The sequence below is a fragment of the Pleurodeles waltl genome, chromosome 1_2, assembly GCF_031143425.1.
Source record: "Pleurodeles waltl isolate 20211129_DDA chromosome 1_2, aPleWal1.hap1.20221129, whole genome shotgun sequence".
NCBI classification, from domain to species: Eukaryota; Metazoa; Chordata; class Amphibia; order Caudata; family Salamandridae; genus Pleurodeles; species Pleurodeles waltl.
In genome coordinates, this window is record NC_090437.1 from 75,889,923 (window position 1) to 75,913,163 (window position 23,241).

At 45.0% G+C, this 23,241-nt stretch overlaps 1 protein-coding gene across 4 annotated transcripts in view; it reads left to right on the forward strand.

Annotated features, from left to right (window-relative positions):
- TDRD7 (tudor domain containing 7) overlaps positions 1-23,241 on the forward strand; it is a 779,147-nt gene that overhangs the window by 177,382 nt on the left and 578,524 nt on the right. For all 4 annotated transcript variants that reach the window (XM_069236519.1, XM_069236523.1, XM_069236528.1 and 1 more), the window contains one exon: positions 2,270-2,355. In XM_069236519.1, the coding sequence (XP_069092620.1) occupies positions 2,270-2,355 (86 nt within the window). The remainder of the gene's footprint in view (positions 1-2,269; positions 2,356-23,241) is intronic.

The following is a 23,241-nucleotide window of genomic DNA, read 5'->3' on the forward strand; positions in this document are numbered from 1 at the left end:
TTGTCTGCAATTACAGCGTATCGTAAGTCGCCTTCTCAGGAATCCTTCTTTACGATACCTGTAGTCAAGGATTTTTTAGAAGGCTTGAAAAAGGTTTTTCCTCCCATTCGGAGACCTTCTCCTCCATGGGAACTGAATGTAGTCCTGTCAAAGCTTATGGGCCCTCCCTTTGAACCTATCCACAAGGCCTCTTTACAGCACCTTACGTGGAAGACGGCTTTTTTGGTGGCCATTACTTCAGCGAGGAGGGTCAGCGAAATTCAGGCTCTGTCTTGCAGAGAACCGTACACGGTTTTTCACGATAATAGAGTGGTTCTGCGAACTCACCCATCTTTCCTTCCGAAGGTGGTGTCAGAATTCCATATCAATCAGACTATATCTTTACCGACTTTCTTTCCCAATCCGGAGACTCCGGCTGAGAAAGCATTGCATTCTTTAGACTTGAAAAGAGTGCTGAAATTCTATTTGGACAAAACAAAACCGATTAGACATTCTAACCATTTGTTTCTAAATTATGGTCATTTAAGAACAGGAGAGGCAGCGTCTAAACGAACGATATCAAGATGGATTGTGTCTTGTATTGTTAACTCTTACCAACTGGCTAATAAGCGATTACTGGCTAGGCCAAAAGCGCATTCCACAAGGGGAAAAGCGGCTACGGCTGCCCTCCTTAACAATGTACCAATTTCCGAGATTTGTAAGGCTGCTACATGGAAGTCTGTGCATACCTTTACTAAGCATTACTGTTTAGACTCGGATGCATGAGCGGATGCCCAGGTGGGGCAGGCCTCTCTTAGAAATCTATTTGCATGAATATATATTCTTTCCTGCACTTCTTTCAGACAGTCCGCAGAGTTTAGGGATGGGCTTGCTAATCTATTCAATGTTTATGACTATTGATGAGGATCCCCTGGAAGAGAAGGATTAGTTACTTACCTGTAAATCCTAGTTCTCTTCCAGGGGTATCCTCATCAAAGTCATAAACAACCCACCCTCCTCCCCGGACTCAAGTCTCCTAGAAGTGCAGGACAGATTATCTTTCTGATCAGTTACACAGATTGTCACCGTAAAAAAGTACTGACCTAACTGTGAACCAACTGTCACCTTCCCTTCACCCCTGAGGCATGGTGGGATACTGGAGGTGCTCAGGGTCTTAAAGGCACGGTGCCAAAGTTTTTATGGTTCTCCTGTGTTAACCTGCATGCAGCCTATTGGCTAAGAATGCTTCATTGTTTTTCAATGTGGTTTTTTCTATTTTTCTCTGATATTTACTGTTGTTTACTTCCCTAAGTCCAGTTTTTGGGGCTTAGGTAGATATTTATGATCTATTGTGATTTTATAATATTAAAAAAAAAAAAAAAAAACTTGCATAGAAATAAAGCATTTTAGCCTATTTATGATTATAGCCTGCATTGCTGTTTTACACATGATAATATGTATGTATTTTATATATATATATGCTCCGGGGTCCCCGCACGGGGGCGGGAATATTCAATGTTTATGACTTTGATGAGGATACCCCTGGAAGAGAACTAGGATTTACAGGTAAGTAACTAATCCTTTCCGCCCGCCGGCCCAGCAGGGATCTCAAAATGACCGCGGCGGGAGTGCGCCTTCATTGGCGGCTGCCCGGCGGTCAGATCTTGCCAGGCGGCTTCATAGTGTTAAATCCCAGGTGAGAATGCATAGGCCACCTTCTGCAGATAGTCTTTCCTTAAGAGGTTGTATTTATGTCTGGTGCAAAAAGGTGCTTATGGCGCAGTCATCCACATAGGTCACCACAAACGGTCATATAAGCAAACAATTAGTGATAAATTGGTCTTTCAAAGGTTGGTACTACTGTCGGGTAGATATTTGTGTTACTGTCCATGCAAAACCACTGAAAAAACTATCTTTCTGAATTGGTGCGTATGATGTCACTGAAATCCAGAAATTCCGTTTGTACAAAACACTTAACACAGAATAGACAGTTTGTCTTGACTTGATGTTTTTTTCCAGTAATTCTAACTGACTTGACATACAATTGCATCATATCAATTAATTGAACAGAAGCTCGTTGTAAATTTAATCGTGTTTGATGTATGAATCTGTTTGAGATGAAGTATATAGTTTGATTAAATTTGTTCTAGTCTGCTACCTGGGATTTATTTTGTGCAATCCTATAAGTGTAATGGGCATTTAAGGTAGTTCCCTTTGAACTGTTTCAAATCGTATCACTGATTGCATATTTGGTTTTTAATATATGCACTGTTACTGTTCCTGTTCAAAGGTCAGAAAGACGGCCAATGATTTCACCTCAAGTTCAGAAAGATCGGAATACTCAAATCTCAAAGAAACCGGGTGAAAGTCCAAACAGTATGTATTAACCTTTTAGTATTTTGTTTGGGTAGTTTTATTTTTTTTAATGAATTAAATAATTTTGACGTTATTGAATAACAATAAGCCAAAGACATGTTTTGCAGCAAATGACAATGTCGGTTTACCCCTCCCCCCCCCCACAACTGTCAACACTCCCCTTGAACATTGAGGCACCTAGACAATCCCCCTTCATTGTAAGGTAGTCATCCTTGGTGCTCATGAATCCATCAATCATAAACTCCCATCTCCGATGTCCTGATTTGCATTCTCATCCAACCTCACCTGACGGAGCCTTCTTAGTTCGGCCATAGCCCATTCACATATGTATGATCTCCAAGATGACTGCAAGGGTGTAACTGAGGCGAGCCAGTGAGTGGCTATCAGTCCCTTTGCAAAAAGAAGCCCCAGTGTTGCTAATCTACACCACATTTTTGGGCGCTGCTTTGATGGGTGTATTAGTCCCAGAAAGCAGAGCTTAATGGTCCCTTCCAATGACAACGCTGTCATCCGTTGAACCTTTGCACCTCTGTGGTCCAACAGGGAGCCAATCTTTCGCAGGACCACTTCACTTGCCTAAAGGTTGTAGGGTCTCTGCCACACTTCTGGTATAGCTCAGATTCAGCTTTCTTTGGGTAGTTAAATCTATTCAATATGTTTGTCATTTCTTCTTTTTAAAGTGTATAAGTCAAACACATGAATTTTGGAGATACTTTGAGGTTGCTCTAAGCAATCACTTCCCACAGCATCCATGTAATGATTGTTTTCCTATTTTCCATGGGTGGCTAAAACTGATGGTTGGAGTAATTCAAATGATAGTTTTATCCAGGGACGTAAATTTAAAGTTTACCAAAAGGCGCAACAGTTGACCATGTTGTCCTCCTTGTGCCACTCTTGCTACCTCTTCATTACAGGTTGTCACGATAGTACCAGTAGCAGGAAGTAAATTGGGGACTCAAAAGGCATCACTGTTGACCTGGCCTAACCCGTCAGAAGCAATTAGGCTGTTGTAGAGCTAAGGGTAGGGTCATGAATAGAAGATTCATCTTTTGTTCTGCTGCCGGACATCAGCAATCTGCCAGTTTTCTGCTCAAGGGCTAATTCACTAAGTGAGAAGTGGAGGAGTCAGTTTCTCCCTCTACCTTATCTGACTCAGTGCAAATTATCATCAGAGAAGCCAGTATCAGTGAGTTATTGAGTCGTGTATCAGAGTAGGTCTCCCACTTTTCTTGATCTCCAGGGCATCTGTGCTTCAGGTAAACAAGAAAGGAGATATCCTACTGTTGAGGACTTGTTTCTCTCTCTTGCACCTCTGCTAGAATGTGGACAGTGCTTGATTATTTCTTTTGGGGGAAGGGGGTGGAGGTCTTCATCTATCTCAGACCCTATATTGAACCTTAGCTGTATTCGTCCTTGCATTATGGTGCTGCCTGTCTGCTGGCCCTGCTTTTACTCTGAAGTGTCAGGAAAACATATTGGGTTTCAGATGGTTCAAGGCTATTTGGGCTGCACCTTTTCTTACAGGTGTTGTACTCTTGCAAATGAAGTACACTATAGACAGTGGCCTATACCTGTGTTTTTGCACCTCCACAGAGTATTTGGACCTGTGTCAGAAAATGTTGGGCACACCTGGTTTTATGGGATTCAGTGAATAAATGGGGCATTACTTTCACATTGTGGCTGGACTTGGCATATGAAGTTATGCTTGATCATAAGAATTTTGACCTTGACGTTTGAAGTCTGTGCATGACCTTTTGAAGCTGTTGCCTGTGTATTTGAGGCTGTTCCCATGTGTTTGAGGTTTCCCACTTTCATGTCATGGTTATCATATCCATTTTAATATAGGAATGTTAACGAACTTTGTTATGTAACTAGCAACCTTTTTGTTGTTTATTTCATGCTTGTGTGGCTGTTGTTTAACTGTATTTGTGGAGATGCCTATGTTGTGTTGGTGTGTGTGTGATACGAAGTCCATGTTTTCTGTGGCTTTGTATGTTGCGATGCTTGTGTTTGCGAGGGAGGGAGGCTCTCAATATAAATCACGAAGTTATAGTGGAGACTGTGTTTTTGTATGTCCCTGTCCCAATTTGTGTATATCTCCTTTTGCAGGTGTTGGTACTTTCTCCTGCATAAGTATCTTGCGGTGCCCTGTTGTGTGTTTCCCAGCCTCAGTGCCTTTTTGTTGAGCTGCCGCAGCATATATGTGCCCCAGATTTGTTTGCATTGTTTTGTCCTTGTATAAGTATGGCACCCTGTCACAATAGGTTTCCCTGCATCGGCGTGCGTGTGTGTGTGTTCTGTACTTCTGTATGTCTCTTTTTCCATAAGAGTCTGTTGTCCAGTAGTAGTGTGTACAGTTTCATGAGGGGGGGGGGGGGGATGAAGCTCCGATGTGTGTGAATGTGTTTGTGAATGTCTATGTCACCCTTCCTCATTCTGTCTCTGGTGTATGGGTGCTGTTTAATATGTTTTGGTGGGACAGGTCTTGCATTTGCAACACTTCCATGGTCTGTAAGAAACATATCTTAATTACTGGAAATTACTCCTTTGTACTAAGTGGGGTAGATGGGGATTACCTAAATAAGAGTTTAAAGCAGGTGCAGGGCTTGCATGCTTTTCACTAGGTAGTTGGATTATGTACTCAGCCTTTCTATTCCACCATATACCTAACAGGCACACCAAAGCTCGTTCAGTGTTGTGGTCAACAAACCTTTAACTCCACTGTACCCAACACCCTCCATTCTTAAATCTTTGTGCTTCAAGAGTGAAAATTCATAAAAGTAAGTTAACTCCTCAACCTCCTGAAAAACCTTTTTTTACCTCAATAAGCCACTCTGACATATGTGCTAGTGTGGCAGATGTTTGCATTGCATAAAATGTGTAGCACTACATGCTTTAATTAGGCTGCTGTCATTTCCTTCACAAAAGTATTTGATATTTTTTTTATTTTTGCAAAGTTGACATAAAGCTCTTAATTCAGCTGCAGACCATTAGGCCTTAGCATTGGGAAATTTCCCAAAATTCAACATTTAAAAGATTTGCTTTAAGTCTGCATTTTGTAGGACTGCCATCAGTACCTGAGATTGTCACAGGGGAGTAGCTGGCATTTTTCATCTTCAGAAGGTTCATTATGTTCCTGATAACAGCCCATGTTAGGCAGTGGTCTTTCGTTCTAGGACAGCTAAGGTCCCCTGGACCCAATTTGACTTCTGGTTTTCAGTGATCGCCCACTAGTCATCTCTCACTTTATCCAGAAGGGTCCTGTTCATTGGGGTCATTTGGAAACTCTGACTTTTCTTCCACTAGAAAAAACCTCTGCCTTACAGGAAACAGTAATTTCCTATCTTAGCCGGAAGCACTGGGTTTGTGATTTAAAAGGTTGACGAATCTCCAGCCTGCAGATGGGTGTGATCCTACATGTGCAGCTCAGGATGTGATTAGGACCAGATCTTGGACCCACAGGCCAAACTGTTCCAGTTTAACAGGATTGTTTATCCAAACCTACTGTAGTTGGACAATCCTTTCAACGTTCTTGAATGGACTCCCTTCCCCCACCCACAGTCTCACTTAGAACTACATGCTGGCCTTACAAATTCACCAAAATTCTTCAGAGAAGTGGAAAGTGACCTGCTCCCACCCCTCTTAAACAGATTTCCATCCTAAGTGGAATACCGCTCTTTGATGTTGGAACATGTTCACCCCCTAGAACCCTATCTTTCTAGACTTCTGAGTCCATCTTAATACATTGTGCATCCTTTGAGCCAATCTGATTTGTCAAGGGAAAGAATGCCAGGCTGGCTAAGTTACCCCACAGGTGTCACGCATTAATTAATCATTTCAAACCCCTCAACAGAGAACTGTTTAGCCCTCTACGTCCAAAATTCTTAAACTTTTTATAAATCCTTTAATAATTATCCACTACTTTAATCAGATGATATTTGTTCTAACGTCAAGATAGTATTATGGTTTCATTTTTTTCTAGAGCCCAGCAGAAATATTCCTTAAACAACCTAGTCTGGAGAAAGCTCGTCTGCTTCATAGTTCAGAGCTACCTTTTGACTTTTCCTTCATTCTTTGTGTCCTTGTGAAATTATATATTGGCTCACTTGTAATTGTTAGAAGTAAAAAACATTCCTACTATTTGAGCTGTACTTTACATGCTTCCCTAACCTACTTTATACTTGCTTATGAAATACAGTCTGATACTTGTGGTAAGTTATTCTGTAACGTGGTCTTCTTAAAAATGGCTTCCCATCTTCCTTAAGAACCCACTTTCATACCCACCATTCTGTTGTCGGAGCGTTTGCATCTCTTATCTCTGTTGGGCACATTTTGTGACTCTGTTAGTTTCCAGAACTGTATATTTTTTTCAATTTATTTCTGCTCTTTAAACTCCTCTTTTAGACGAGTTGTGATCAGTTGTTCTATGTTTAGTAATTACATATAGACTGAGAGAGCTTTTCCTACGCTAAGGTTGATACAATGATTAACTTACACCAAAGAGTTTTATCTGGTGGAAGGGGCTACTACTTCATACGTGAAATGACTGAGTCCCAAACTGGGACTCCCCATTGCGTTTGCAGAGTGAATCTGTTACAGGTTTGCAAGTTTGACATAAATTTTCCCCCTGTTTGGATAGCTATTTTTCCACTCTGGTGTTTGGTGCTGCTGACATTAGGGCTGAAAAGTATTTTCAAACAAATGTCTCCTTCCTTCAGACCACCAGCTCCAAAAACAAATCAAAATCAGGGGTGTGGTTGTCTGTTTGAGGCATGTGTGGCTGTAGATATACATGCTTTGCATCTTCCTGCCATCTAGTGTTGGATCCGGATGTGTGCAGTTTGTTTTTCTTCTTAGGAGCCTTTGGAATCACACAGTAGAGTGACTCCTCCTTCTCAGTGATACTACACATGGTCATCAACTCCATTTTTGGTTTGTTTTCTCTCCACTGTCTGGTTTGGACGTGTGTGCTTGTGTTCTGGGTTAAGACCCCTGTCAGATCTCTCTTCGGTTCCTAATCCGTGCCAGTGTTGTTTTCGATTGTGATTTTCTTATCTGCGTATCAAGGTATCACCCCTCGTTGAGTCAATGCGGTTCGATGGCGGCCCCCACAGAGCCTAGCCCTTCGGGACCTTCGGACTTAGTCTCCAGCAGGACCTCCGTAGAATGCCCTCCTGGAAATGGAACGGACACCTTTCTGTTTCTGCTCGCGCTGTCACACCAAATATCTATGGAACAATTCCAATCAGGTTTGTAACCTGTGTTTGTCACCGGAACACAGGAAGGTGGATTGTGAGGACTGTAGATTCTTCTGCTCGCTGGCTCGAGATGCATCAGAAGACCACCAGGGGTACTCCGGACCTCTTTGTGCTAGAAGACGTTGGCAAAGAACACCAATCTGAAGCTTCGGTAGTGGAAGAAGACGTTCTCTGCCGAGGCCAGTTCCGAATCCAGCGCTAAGTTCAAATTTTAAATAACTGACATCATGCTGGAGACTTGAACAGTGAATACTCTACCCCCTGAGCCTCAACCTCGTGTTGAACATTTAAAAAAGAAACAAAAAAAACACAGCACCTTGCCAACAAGAGATCTTCAGACTGCGACTGCATGCAGGCCATGGTCTGCACCGAGAGACCAGTTCGGACACCCTGCCCTCCAACTCAGTGCTGAAACATCATCCAAGGTCTTCGGCACCGATAACCTCGGGAACCTCTCTGCCCATTGGTGCTGATTCGACTGACGACATCCACTGTTTTTACGCCGTTTGGAACTTCAGCACCGAAGCACAAGCAAAGCTCGGAGCTGAAAGCTTCAAGGTCGACTCTGAAACAGGCCATTGAAACACCAGTAGAGCCTATTCTCCATTAAGTTACAGGAGAAATTTGACTCTCAGCAGCAACAAATACAGATTTAGCCGCAGACGGAACATATTCTGGCAAAGCCTCCAACTACAATACCACTGTCTTCAAAGAGACAGTTGTCTTTTTTAAGAAGCACTTGATTCCCCTGCTGCACCAAAAAGGAGGAAAATGCGCAAAGCCACTAGTCCTTTGCCTCTACCACCACCCTCACCACCTCCTCTGCCACCTCTTCACTAGTCTGTGGGAGATCCCTTAGACATCTCTCCTCAGTGATCCCCTGGTGATGGTTCAGGTCCACTCACTACCTGGGATGACGCGTTTGGGATGCAACCACATAATGACCTCAGGGAAACCTATGATGACAATACTGACCCAGACTTATACCCTGCCAATCACAACCTCCTGATGCTTCCATTACATATCCGGAGTTAATAGCTAGGGCTGCTAATTGACAAGCCTCTGGTGGTGCTCTGCCACTGGACAGTGAAAGCATATGCGTTGACACGGCAGGGAAGAGGGTTGCAGCCCAATCTGCAAACCAGTGGCGGATTGTCGAACAATGGGTTTGCTTGCCAGTTATAACTGCGCTCACTGGGATGAAATGGAGGAGCCCCTCCAGCATCTCCCATATGAGCACAGGAAAAGAGGGCAAACATATATCTGACACATTCTTATGTTATGCCCTTGACTTTGCCAACACTGCAGCAATAGGTATTAATTCCAGCATCCTGCTCTATCGACATTCTTGGTTGTGTATTTCAAAAAGCCTGATGCCCAGCAAAACATTCCAAATGTACCCTTTGAAAAGAACATCTTTTTGGGGCCCCAAGTTGTAGAGGCCCTTGAAAAAATGAATAAAGACAGAAACGACTAAATCCATGAGGATCCTCCAAACACCTATATTTAGGGGCTCCTTTTGCTGTTCCAGGTATTGTGGGGTTCCAAAATTCTCACTTCTGAAGCCTCCACCTCTTACCATTGTAGCCAGAGTCAATATTCCTTCTGTAAAGGCTACTATACTATATTATGCTACTATAGAGGCTCCTCCAGGGGCAACAATACTAAGGGTAGAGGCAAAAGTGTTTCCTGACGTAGAGAAAATTCCACCTCTAAGTAGTTACTTTTCATACATTTCCCCCATACCATACAACATCTGTCGGGGTCATTTACAAACCTTTCTATACACATGGCAGCCAATAACATCAGACCAGTGGGTGTCTGGAGCACTTTACCACACCTCCCAACATCCCACCTTGTACCCACAGGTTATCACTGAAACATCAGACAGGAACAGGAAGTTCAAGCTATTCTTCTCAAAGGAGCCATAAACTCACCCCTCTACAACATCAAGGGTCAGAAGCATACCCCTTATACTTCTAATCCCCCCAAAAAGTCAGATCTTTGTCTCATTCTAGATCTAAGGCCCCTGAATCACTACATCCTGTCAGAGCATTTTCACATGGTCACACTCCAAGAAGTGGTCCCACTCCTCCAACTAGCTAACTTTCTTGCAGCCCCCGATCTAAAGGATGCCCTTTTCCACATTCCAATACACCCAGCACATTGCTAATACCTTAGGTTTGTGGTGGGCTGGAAACAATATCAATTCAAGGTCGTTCTAGTCGGGGTGACTACCGCACCTCGAGTATTCACCACGTGTCTGCCAGTAGTGGCAGCCCATCTACGAAGACATAAAGTACACTTGCTTCCATATCTGGATGATTGGCTTATCAAAGCCAACACTCACCTACAGTGCATGCAGATTACAATAGATCTGCAACGCCGCTTGGGATTCACCATCAATGTTCCCAAGCCTTACCTACATCCTCACAGAATAAGCTGTATCTAGGAGAATTTATAAACACACAAACATGATTTGCCTACCTCAATTCTGTAAGAGTACAGCATTTTCAGCCACTGTTACCTCCGTTTCAGATGAATCAATAGCTCACAGTGAGCACAGTCATGAACATCTTGGGGATGATGGCCTTCTGCTTCGCCATAGTATCCCATGTCCAATTCCACGTGAGCCTGTTACAGGAGTGTTTAGCTCGACAGTGCTCTCAGTCACAGAGTCAGTTAGAGGATCTAGCATTGATAGACCGCCAGACTCGTCTTTGTTTGCAATGGTGGAATCCCAACAATCAGGTAAGGGGGCGGCCTTTTCTAGATCTTGTTCCTCAACTCACTGTCACTACGGACGCAAGACTTACAGGATGGGGTGCACATCTGAAGGACCTCAAAACACAGGGTATATGGGTCAACAAACACTGGGTCTCCATACCAGTTACCTAGGACTTCAAGAAGTTCACCTATCTTTGAAAGCATTCTTTCCTCACCTCATTTACAAGGTTGTGCTAGTCCAGATGGACAACATGACAACCATTTATTATCTGCAAAAACAGGAGTGGGGACACTGTCTCCATAATTATCCTGTCTATCACCGATCATTTGGAAATGGGCACTAAATCACATTCATCTACTTGCAGAATATTTCCCAGACATAGCCAATAACTTTGCAGACCTCCTTAGCAGGTTACAGCAACAAGTCCATGAATGGGAACTATACCTGCAAGTCCTCCTCCCATACTTCCACAGAAGGGGGTTCCTTCAGATGGACCTTTTCGCAACCACTGAAAATGCAAAATGTCCAAACTTCACCTCTGGGTTCCCACACCCACTTTCCAAGGGCAACACACTATGGTGAGTTGGTCAGGGAAATTTGCTTACACTTGTTCTTCTCTCCCTCTACTTCCATTTCTAGTTGGAGAGCCAGGCAAACATCTCTTACAGTGATCCTCGTAGCACCCACTTGGGCTCGACAACACTATTGGACCTCTCTTTCATTTCCCACAAGAAGCTCCCCAACTGGCCGGACCTTCTCACTGAAACATTGCAAGATCAGGCATCCAAACCCCAAAGCTCTCAACTTGGCGATTTTGCTCCTGAGGTCATAGAGTTTGGGTTCCTTAACTTGGCATCTGAATGCATAACCATAATAAAAGAAGCCCTTAGGCCTACAGGTAAAGCTTTCTACGCAGCAAAATGGAAAACATTGTGTCTGCTACTGTCATTCAAAACACATTGACCCTTTCAAAGCCATTGGACAAGACCTTGTCTGTTACTTGCTTCATCTCCAAAAAGCTGGGTTAGCTTTCACATCTATAGGATTGCATCTTGCTGCACTGGCTACCTATCTTCAGACTGGGTAACATCTCTCCTAAAATAGCAGTCATCAAATCATTCATGGAAGGGCTCAAAAGAGTTATTCCACCACAGGTTCCACTTGCATCCTCATGGAATCTTAATATTGTTCTTACACGCCTCATGGGCCCACCATTTTAACTATACATGCCCTCTTCAATTCCTTTCTTTGAAAGTGTCATTTGTAGTCACTATCACCTCACTTAGGTGTGTTAGTGAGCTCCAGGCTTTAACCTTGGAAGAACCTTTTGTTCCAGTCACACAGGGATCGAGTGGTTTTCAGCACCAACCCTAAATTTCTCCCTAAGGTGGTTTCCTATGTTCACATTAATCAGTCCATTGAGTTATCAGTTTTTTCACACAACCAGATTTAGTTGCACGAGGGGCTCTCCACACATTAGATGTAAAAAGAGCCCTTATGTACTATATTAATAGAATAAAAACTTTCAGCACAACAAAACATCTGTTTGTTGCTTTTTTACCTTTTCATAAAGGGAAATCTAAATCCAAATCAGGCATAGTCAGATTAGTAGTTGAGTCCATTCAACCATGCTGTGCTAAAGCCAAAAGAATCTCACCTACACTACCTAGAGCACACTCTACTAAAAAGAAAGGAGCATCCATGGCTTTTCTAGGAAACACTCAAATAACTGACATATGTGAGATAGCTAGATGGTCCACACCACACACCTGTACAAAACATTATTGTGTGAATATTTTAGCACATCAACAAGCCAATGTAGGTCAGGCAGTACTATGTACACTGTTCCAGACAAATGCAACACCCACCGGTTAGCCACTGCTTCTGAGGGGGACTACTTTACACTCTATGCAAAGCATGTTTATCTACAGCCACACATGCCTTGGAAAAATGTACATACCCCATAAGCATCTGTTTGTGGTATGTAGTGCTGTGGTTTCACATGCACCCACCCTCCTCCCAGACACCTGTGGCAGTTTTAAATCTCACACTTTCATATGGACATTGTAGGAAGCTGGCCTGGTGTGTGTTGAACACCTATGGTGTTTGCACCTTATACCAGGTCAAGACAACCCTATTAGTTAGTGAACAGTGTCTAGGAAGCCAGGGCTCTCTAGTGGTAGCTGTGGTGAGCAGCCTAGACTTATCTAGGAGGCATGTAAAGCACTTGTAATACCACAGTAGTCACACAGTAACTTATCACACATGAAAGGAACCACATAGTGTTGCAAAAATAAAGGTATTTTATTACAGTAACACTGAAGTAGACTACTGTAGGCAGACCCCCAACTGGAGGTAAGTATACACTATATATACACAATAAGTACTAGGAGTTAGCATAGAAAAACAGCCAGCACTGGCAAGAAATAGCAGAAAATAGCTAGGGCCCTATAGGAGCGCTAAACCATATACTAAAATAGTGGAATGTGAAGTTAAGTCCCCCACCCAAGGATGTGTAGTAGTTAGGAGGGAGTTTGGAGAACTTGGCACCCCAAGAGGTGAGTACCTAGATGACCCCAGCGACCAGGAGAGCAGAGGTAAGTTACCTGGTCTTCCCATAGGCTAACAAGGGGACTTGAAAAAGGTACTTTGCAATAACAGGACCAGTGAAGGGGAACCGAACGGTCGGTTCCGGATGAAGAGGACCTGCAAAAGAAAGGGGACAGAGTCCAGTCCTTACAGGAGTGTCCAGATGGGGCAGGAGCCACTACCCATCCTTCTGTGGATGAAGATATAAGTCGACGGTGAAAGATGAAGGTCATCTGTGGAGTCCAGGAGCTGCAGAGGAGTCCCTGAAATCATGCAGAAGCTGTCCCATGCTGATCGCCAGGTCACAGTCAGGTCAGTGATCAGAAAAACCACCAACAAGCCTTGGCAAGTGCAAATCTGGGCAGAAGAGGATTTGCACAGCTGAAGAGGACCAGCTATGTCCAAGGGACTTGACCCTTAGAGGGGAGTCTAGGCTGACCCTCAGCAGTCGGGAGAGCCGACAGAAGCAGTTGCAACCCCCACAGGCAACCCACTGGCAGCAGGCACAGTGATTTGCAGTAAGGCCCAGTCAGCACAGCTGGAAAGGAGTCCCATGTTGCTGGAGCAGCAGAGGAGAGACTGTCCTTGCAAGGATGAAGTGCTGGAGGCTGGGGCTACTTGGAGCCTGAAGATCCCTGGACAAGGTGTCAACAAGCCTTGGTTGTTGCAAGAGTCCGGTGCATATGGATTCTGTCATGCAAAGAGAGGCAACGGTTCACTGTCTCCCAAGTTAGACAGAAGGCAGAGAGGACCTAGAGGACTACTCAGAACCACCACCTGTGTTGGATGATCCAAGCAGTTCCAGCGGAGAACGGATCACAGCAGCTGTACGACGTTGCCTTAGGTGCCTGCGGATGCAGGGGACTGACTCTTAACCCCAAGGGAGATTCTTTCTTGCTTCTTTGGTGCAGCTGAAGTCTTGTCGACCCCAGAGGATGCACAGCTGTGGAAATGTTGCAATTGGTGGAAGGAGCTGGAGAAACAATGTTGCAAGGCGAGGTCGCCTCAGGAGTTGCAGGCTTGTTTGGTTCCGGTGAAGCCCAGCAGCAGTTCCGGTGGCTAAGAGCAGAAGAGTTCAATGCAGAGGAGTCCTGATAGCGTTTTGCACGCCAAATCTGGGGACCACTTGCAAGGGAGTCCCTAAATAGCCCTAACAGGGGTCTTGGTCACTCTGCAGGGAGTCACTGACATCAGTAACATGTCCTTATCAACCAGATGCTCCAGGGCCTTTGCTCATTTTTGTTTCCAAGATGGCATAATCAAGTGGCCACCTTGAGGAGCTCTAGGCACCACCCCTAGTGGTCACTCCCCTTTGCTTTGTGTAGTTTCGCTCCAGAGCAGGGACCAGGGGGGTCCCTGAACTCATGCAAACCTGGATTTTGCAAGGAGGACACCAAATGTGCCCTTCAAAGCATGCCAGTGGCTTGGGAAGGCTACCCCTCCCCAGCCTTGTAACACCTATATCCAGGGGAGAGCGTGTTTCATCCCTTCTCCCACAGGAAATCCTTTGATCTACCTTCCCCTGCTTGAGCTGGTCAAGCAGCAGAAGGGCAGAAACCTGTTTGAGGGGCTGCAGCAGAGTGGGCTTCTCGCAAACCCTGAAAGGCTGGTAGGAGCAAAACTGAGGGGTCCTTTAAGGAGTTCCCAGAGTGCAGTGAATCATGCCACAAATACTGACATTAGAATTGGGGTTTGATTCCGACATGTTTTATACCAAACATGTCTAGGTTTGAATTTACCATTGTTTAGTTGAACCACAGGTAGTGGCCAGTACACAGGTAAAATGGCTTCCCTACACTTACAAAGTCCAGTGCATTCAAACTGGAGTTCATTGGGGCACATCTGCTCATGCAGGAGTGTTCTCACACACAGGGACCTGCACCCTGCCCTTTGGGCTTCAAGGGCCTCATATGGGTGACTTGTAGTGACCTGCTGCATTGACCAGTAGTGAAAGGGTGCATGCGCCTTTTCACGCAGGCTGCAAATATTAGACCTGCAGACACAGTTTGCATGGGCTCCCATGGGTGGCATAATACATGCTGCTGCCGGTGGTGGACCCCTGGGTACACAAATACCATATACCTGGGGCTTACTGGGGTACACCAGTACCAGTATGCCAGTTGTGGTGTGTAAAGGGTACCAAAGCATCCACATGTAGAGGAAGCAGCCCAATCGCTGGGGTCTTGGTTAGCAGGATCCCAGTGAAAACAGATTAAGCACACTGATAAGAGGCAAACAGTGGAGGTAACCAGGCCAAAAATGGTGACTTTCTTACAGACATCTCATCACTTTCACTTACTCTACAGTCCAGTCCCACCCACCTGTGCAGAAACAATCTAACAATAGAGTTGATACCCATGTGCAGTATCACCGAGAAGATGTCACTCTACCTCATGACTCGAAAGACTTTCGAAGGAAAAACATCTGCACACATACAGATTCAAAACTAGATGTCAGGAGTATGCAAAGCATGTAAATGTACAGCACTACATGCCATCAGCAAATGCTTACAGGGTAACATCTTCCTTTTGCTTTAACTTGCATAGTTTTTTTGTGCTTTTTTCCTATCAGTTCTTGGGTTGGTAGGGAGTATTGAGCAGAATCTAAGATGAAACTGCCTTTTCTTTTTGTAGGGTTAGCCAAACAGCTCTTAGTTTCTTTTACTTTTGTGGTAGCTCTAGGTCAAGCAGTAATCATATGTGATGTGGTTCAGAAGTTAGTCTGCATTTGCTGGTCACTTGGTTCACAGCCCAGAGAGAGTCCTCCTCCCCCCCCCCCCCCTCCCCTCCCCCAAAACACTGTGGAACTTAAGGTTTCAGGCTGTTTATTATACGTGGATGCCAATCCCAAGACTACCATCCGTATCTCAGGGAAGGCCTGCCTGGAAAATATGTAAATGTGGTGGAGCTTGAACCAAGATTATCTTCTGGGGATCCTCGTCAATAGTCGTATAGATTACCGCCCATGTGCGGGGACCCCAGAGCACATCTTAAATATATATTCTATATATGTGTGACATCATTACTATATGTAGTACCTTTAAATACGTATATATACATATGCAGCCTACAATATAGGCTGAAAAATGCCTAAATGATGTTGAGTTTTCATTTAAACAATTATTTTATAATCTGAATATTTCTGTAATGCAGAAAACAAGAGAAAGTAAGAAATTACAGTCTTTATTTGATCGGAAAACTGCAATTAAATGAAAGGCAGTGTTAGCCAATAGGCTGCATTTAAAAGCATTACATAGAAAACTACCACCATGCCTTTAAGTCCTCAGCGGACCCTCTGTATCCCATCATGCCCACAGGTGACAGGTCAATTCTTTTTTTTCCACTCGTTCTGTTACGATCCTGGAGCACTGAGCTCTATTTTTTGGCTTTTTGTAAAAAAAAAAAAAAAACAAATTCCTAAAACTCCTGTTTTTTTTTTTTTTTTAAATCTCACTCAGCATCTTTTAGTATATAGTGTACAGAGATTACTTTTTTGAAAGAGAAATGTAATATGTCAAATCGTGAAGCGTCCTTCTTGTGGCAAAAAGAAGGCACAGACAGATCCTCATTCCTCTTCCTGAGACTCCTCTTCCTGGAAAAATGCCATCAGTGCCAGAAGCTGTCCAGGAGAACTTCAAAGGACAGAGAAAAGATCCGTGTGCATGGGTTGCAGAAGAGAGAAAAAACATCTTCAAGAGGCCTTGGAGAGCCACCATCTACCCAAAAGAAAGCTCCCAGAGGAAGATCTTCAGAGAGGCAGAATAAGCGTCGCTCGCAGACGTTGTCAAGAGGTAGGACTTCGAGGTCAGGGTAGATTCCTGTCTGTTCACCGTTGGCGTCAACTTTGACGACAAGAGTGCCTTGTCATCGACTCCACCTGACGTCAAGGCAATCCTCACTGGTAAGACCCCTGTCGGTGTCAAAGCAACATCAACCACCAAGGTTGTTCTGATGAGACCTCCTTCGGCGCCAAAATATTTCTCGTCGCCGCCGAGACAGGCTTTGCCGGCGAAACCCCTGTCGTGCAAGAAATACCACCCCTCAACATCAAGTCACCCTTCTGCAACATGGGTTCTGTCGATGTTAGAGCAGGCTGGCTTCTCGATGTTGAGCCACACACTGTTGATGTGACCACCGTTGATGTCCAGAGCTGTAGCTGTGTCGCCACAGACTTCACAGTTGACACTCAAACCTCGACCTCCATCGAAGTCGAAAAATATGTCCACGTAGAGCTCTCAAACAAATGAGCAGCGTTCACCATCACACAGCCCGAGCTCGCAGTTACTGGTTCAAACAATATCCTCAAATCTAGGAGAACATTCTGTTTCTACTGACATTCAGATTTTGTCAGAGCACGGAACATCACATCTTGTGCACATTCTGTACCACCTGAGACCTCAGTGATCATCTCTCCATGCTGGTTGGACAGTTTCTGCAAGCAGCAGGTACAGCAGAGCCCGGGCTCTGAATATTCACGGTCATTCTCTGCATCTAGAACTAATCCGCGATCACCATCGCCAAAGCCGACAATGCCACCTGCATCCTCTCTGGCTTCTACTTCCTCAGGGGAGGAATGTCCCTACAGCTTGATCCCCAAGAAGATCCAGAACACCTCTAAGGAATAGATCGAGGTACAGGACAACAAGGAACAAATCAACTTCAAGATCCTAGTGGTCTCACCGATCGCGGTTGCAACATCGTAACTGTAGGTCTCCCACCTAGTCTACCTCCTCTACGTCTTCAGTGAGAGACTATTTGCCCACTTTTACAGACACTCCACCGGCAAGAGTATCTCCCATAGATGACCTGACAATGTTATTCCTGAGCTCTGACCCACCACCTGACTCAGTTATTGTAGCTGTGGTAAGAAAGGCACACACTGTTGCTGCCTCATCTTCTGTGCCCCAAATTAGGACAGCAAGCAGATGGCTGCTTTGGAAAAAACACGTGGTATCTCTGCTTTATTATGAAGATGGCTAGCACATCTGCTTTGCTAGGCAGATATGACAGATCTTTCTGGGACTGTCTTTCTTGGTTCTCAGAAAAAGAACAGCAGGACTTCCAGGAAATACCACATGAAGGGGCTCTGGCATTTAACCAGATTATTAGTGCACCAGCAAATACTTCTGATCTGGCTGCTCATGGGTATTCCATCTGAATCTGCAGCAGAAAGTCCTCCTGGCTTCGCCTCAATGGCCTCAAAACAGAGCCACAGCCGCGGATTCTCAACCTGCCATTCACTGGAAACAGATGACAAGATGGCCAAAATGAAAGCAGAGCTTGATACACTCAAAGAAGTATGTTTAGAAAAATGGAAACATTTCCATCTGAGAAACAGGCCATATGATAGACGACCCTTTCAACAAAGGGTTCAAACCCCTCAATGTGCTCCGCAAAAGCTCCAAAAGGCCTGGTCTCATTTTCACCCTTGCAGACTAGTTAAAGGAACAGGAGCTAATCGTCAACCAACAGCTTCTTCCAAGACACTAGCTAAACAATGAGCTCTCGCTCCCCTCCCCCCCCCTTTTCTGTTACCCACTCAGTTGAGGGGAAATATCAGCAAACATCTTGACGATTGGTGCTTCATCAGAAGTGACAACTGGTTCTTGAATATTGTTCAAAATAGTTGTTCACTGCAATTCAAATCTCCTCCTCCAGCTGTACCACCTACAAAAGCATCATGTCATCAGTGAGCCCTCTTACAGGACAAAGTTACCAGTCTGCTCCGAAAGGAGGCCATAGAAGAGGTCCCACACTCCCAAAGGGTCACTAGAAATATAATTTAGCTATTTCCTAGTTTTAAAAAAACTTTATTCAAGCAAAGAGTTCTGACCTATTCTGAACCTACGAATGCTAAACAAGTTCGTATGCAAAGAGAAATTCAGGATGCTTGCCCTTCACTAGATCTACCCCCAACTCCATCACAGGTGCTGAATTTGTTCCAGCGATTTCCAGGATGCATATTTCCCCATTCGATTGCCGCAAAACACCAGAAGTTTCTCTGCTTCGAAGCGGCATTCAAACAATACCGGTACAAAGTACTACCGCTGAGCCTGCATCTTGCACGTTCTCGAAATGCATGGCCGTAGTGGCAGCATCCTTATGGAGAAAAAGGATATTCGCCCACCCCTACTTTGACGATTGGCTAATAAAAAGGTCCTCCTCGTCCCAAACAAAAAGACATCACCAGATCTGCTTCAAGACTTTGCAAATGTTGGGTCTCCAGATCAATTTTCCAAAACCATACAGACACCCACACAAACTCCACTACCCGGATGCAGCTTTGGACACAAGGGCTGCAAAAGTGTGTCCTTCGGACAAAAGATACTCCTGAATAAAGCTGAAGGGTCACAATCTCCTGCACACTCTGCATCCATCAGCCTGACAAGTGGTGTCTCTTCTGGGAACAATGGGTTCTTGTATTTTTATGGTTCCCTCATGCCAGGCAGAATTAGTGGTGCAAGGCTGGTGGTTTGCGGATACACATTCTTAAAAGAGCTGAATAAGTTTGTTCACACGTTTGTCATTAGAGAACGTACACATTTTCATGTTCAAATCCTTTAACCTAGAGGTTTTTTTTCAGAAGCACAAACTGGTCTGCTCCTGGGTTTTGTATAGTATAGCACATTTCTAAGGACTTTGCCAAGTCCCAAGCCTTTTGAACTTAGCTGTTCTTCATAATACAGGTTTGGGTGGCTAGCACCAACAAGTAGTACAAATCAGTTTTTAATCTGTGGCATAATTGCTATATGGAGATCGATGTTTTGGGTTCAGTTTTAGCTAATAGGTGTGGCTTACAGATCCGTTATTTCTTCCAAATCGACTATTAGCTTGGACATCTCATCTGTTGCATTAGTGTGGTGGGGGCGCTCCATCTGGTATGCAATATTGTTGGAGCATTAAGTTGTTGATACTTCCAGAGCACAGGGACATTAAGCTGTGCGATATGAATAAGGTTGTCTTTCTTTTTATACCTAGGGTTAAAATGCATCTAGTACAGAATCTGGTCATTTTGCATGTCTTCTTTTGTCTGAGTATCCGTAAAAGGATTGATTTGGATGGTAGAATTTTCCCCCTGAAGGGTTGATGTTTATTATTACAAGAAAAATTATGTCCAGTACAAGTTTGGTTTTCTAACTGCTTTCCTAACCAGTCTATGTTGTACTTTGAAAATTCATAATCTACACGTTCGATGGCATCTGTCGCTGTAGATACACATGGTCTGCATAGCTCGCCATCTGGTGTTGGGTCGGAGTGTTACAAGTTGTTTTTCTTCGAAGAAGTGTTTTCGAGTCACTGGACCGAGTGACTCCTCCTTCTGTGCTCATTGCGCATGGGCGTCGACTCCATCTTCGATTGTTTTCTTTCCGCCATCGGGTTCGGACGTGTTCCTGTCGCTCCGAGTTTCGGAACGGAAAGATAGCTGAAAACGGAAGATTTTCGACGGTATCGTTGCGATCCGGTTCGAGATAAACACATACGACAACGCATTAAACATCGAAGCGCTTCGGTGCCCTTCGGGGTAGATTTCGGCACACCGTCGGGGCCTAGTCGGCCCGACCGCGTGGAGAACAACGCCGATGGAACGGACCCCGTTTCGATTCTGCCCTGAATGCCACAACAAATATCCCTATACGGACCAACACTCGGTCTGTAACCTGTGCCTGTCACCCGAGCACAGCGAAGAATCCTGTGAGGCCTGTCGGGCGTTCCGGTCCCGAAAAACTCTGCGCGACCGTCGAGCGAGAAGACTGCAGATGGCGTCCACGCCAAAGGAGCATCGACAGTTCGAGACAGAAGAGGAACAGGAGGAATCCTTTTCCATCCAGGATTCAGACTCCGACGAACTCGACAATACAAAAACTGTGAGTAAGACGTCGAGATCAGAAATTAAAAAAGGCAAAAAGGCCCAGGGGACGCCACTGCCAACCGGCCATGGCTCAACCCAAATTCACGGTGACCAACAATCGGCACCGAAAAAGGCCCATTCAGTGTCGAGATCGTCCGACTCCGGTCGAGACACCGGCACGCAGCCTCCTCGGGACCGAGAGAGTGCTAAAGAGAAGCATCGACACCGAGAGTTCGGTGTCGACACGGATCGACGCCGAGACAGTGGCGCCGAAGACCATAGAGGCCAAGATTTTTCGGCACAAAAGAAGAGGAAGGTTACCTCGGAGCCGAAAAAACAAACAGGGTTTTCGGAGCCGAAAAAAGCACCAACAGACCCAATTTCAGGCTCCTATACTGAAGAACTTTCTATGTCTTCACAAATGAAAAGACACAGATTCGAACAGGAACTGCAATCCACTGAAGTGGATCACACGCAAAAGCGTATCTTTATTCAGCAGGGGACAGGGAAGATCAGTACCCTTCCACCTGTCAAAAGAAAGAGAACACTTCAGTTTGTAGCACGAGAGGCTCTTCAGCAACAAACAGCAAAGACGGTAACACCTCCTCCCTCGCCTCCACCTGTAACTCCGGCTTCGCCAACTTACACCCTGTCACATTCGCCAGCTCACACCGCCATGAGCCACGACGACCAAGATCAAGACGCGTGGGACTTGTACGATGCACCAGTGTCTGATAACAGCCCAGACACATACCCAACTAGGCCATCACCACCTGAGGACAGCACAGCCTATTCACAAGTGGTGGCTAGAGCAGCTCAGTTCCATAATGTGGAACTACACTCTGAACAAGTAGAGGATGACTTTTTATTTAACACCCTCTCCTCCACCCACAGCTCCTACCAAAGCCTGCCTATGCTCCCAGGCATGCTACGCCATGCAAAGGAGATCTTCAAGGAGCCAGTTAAAAGTAGGGCAGTAACGCCTAGAGTGGACAAAAAGTATAAGGCGCCTCCTACGGACCCTGTATTCATCACCTCTCAGCTGCCACCAGATTCTGTGGTGGTAGGGGCTGCCAGAAAACGGGCAAATTCACACACTTCTGGGGATGCACCTCCCCCAGATAAAGAAAGCAGAAAGTTCGATGCAGCCGGGAAGAGGGTCGCTGTCCAGGCAGCAAACCAGTGGCGCATCGCAAACTCACAAGCGCTGCTAGCGCGATACGACAGAGCCCACTGGGATGAGATGCAGCATCTCATTGAACATCTCCCAAAGGATCTACAAAAAAGAGAAAAACAGGTTGTTGAAGAGGGTCAAAACATTTCCAACAATCAAATACGCTCCTCTATGGATGCAGCAGACACGGCCGCAAGGACCATTAATACGTCGGTTACCATCCGTAGGCACGCATGGCTCAGAACGTCTGGATTCAAGCCAGAAATTCAGCAGGCAGTACTTAACATGCCAGTAAACGAAAAACTTCTGTTCGGTCCGGAGGTCGACACAGCCATAGAAAAGCTCAAAAAGGACACTGACACTGCCAAGGCCATGGGCGCACTCTACTCCCCGCAGAGCAGAGGATCTTATACCACCTTCCGCAAAACACCTTTTAGAGGAGGGTTTCGGGGTCAGGCCACACAAGCCAGTACCTCACAGTCCGCACCGTCCACCTACCAGGGACAGTACAGGGGAGGCTTTCGGGGCCAGTATAGAGGAGGGCAATTCCCTAGGAATAGAGGAAGATTTCAAAGCCCCAAAACCACTACCAACAAGCAGTGACTCACACGTCACTCACCCCCCCCCACACAACACCAGTGGGGGGAAGGATAGGTCAATATTACGAAGCATGGGAGGAAATAACTACAGACACATGGGTCCTAGCAATTATCCAACATGGTTATTGCATAGAATTCCTGCAATTCCCTCCAGACATACCACCAAAATCACAAAATTTATCAAAACACCATTCACAGCTTCTAGAGATAGAAGTTCAAGCACTACTGCAAAAAAATGCAGTAGAATTAGTACCAAGCACACAAATAAACACAGGAGTTTATTCACTGTACTTCTTGATACCAAAAAAGGACAAAACACTGAGACCAATTCTAGACCTCAGAGTAGTAAACACATTCATCAAATCAGACCACTTTCACATGGTCACACTACAAGAAGTGTTACCATTGCTCAAAAAACACAACTACATGACAACCCTAGACCTCAGACGCATATTTCCATATACCAATACATCAATCACACAGAAAATATCTAAGGTTTGTATTCAAAGGAATACATTACCAATTCAAAGTATTGCCTTTCGGTTTAACAACCGCTCCAAGGGTATTCACAAAATGCCTAGCAGTAGTCGCTGCACACATCAGAAGGCAGCAAATACATGTATTCCCGTATCTAGACGACTGGCTAATCAAAACCAGTTCGCTCACACAATGCTCAAACCACACAAATCA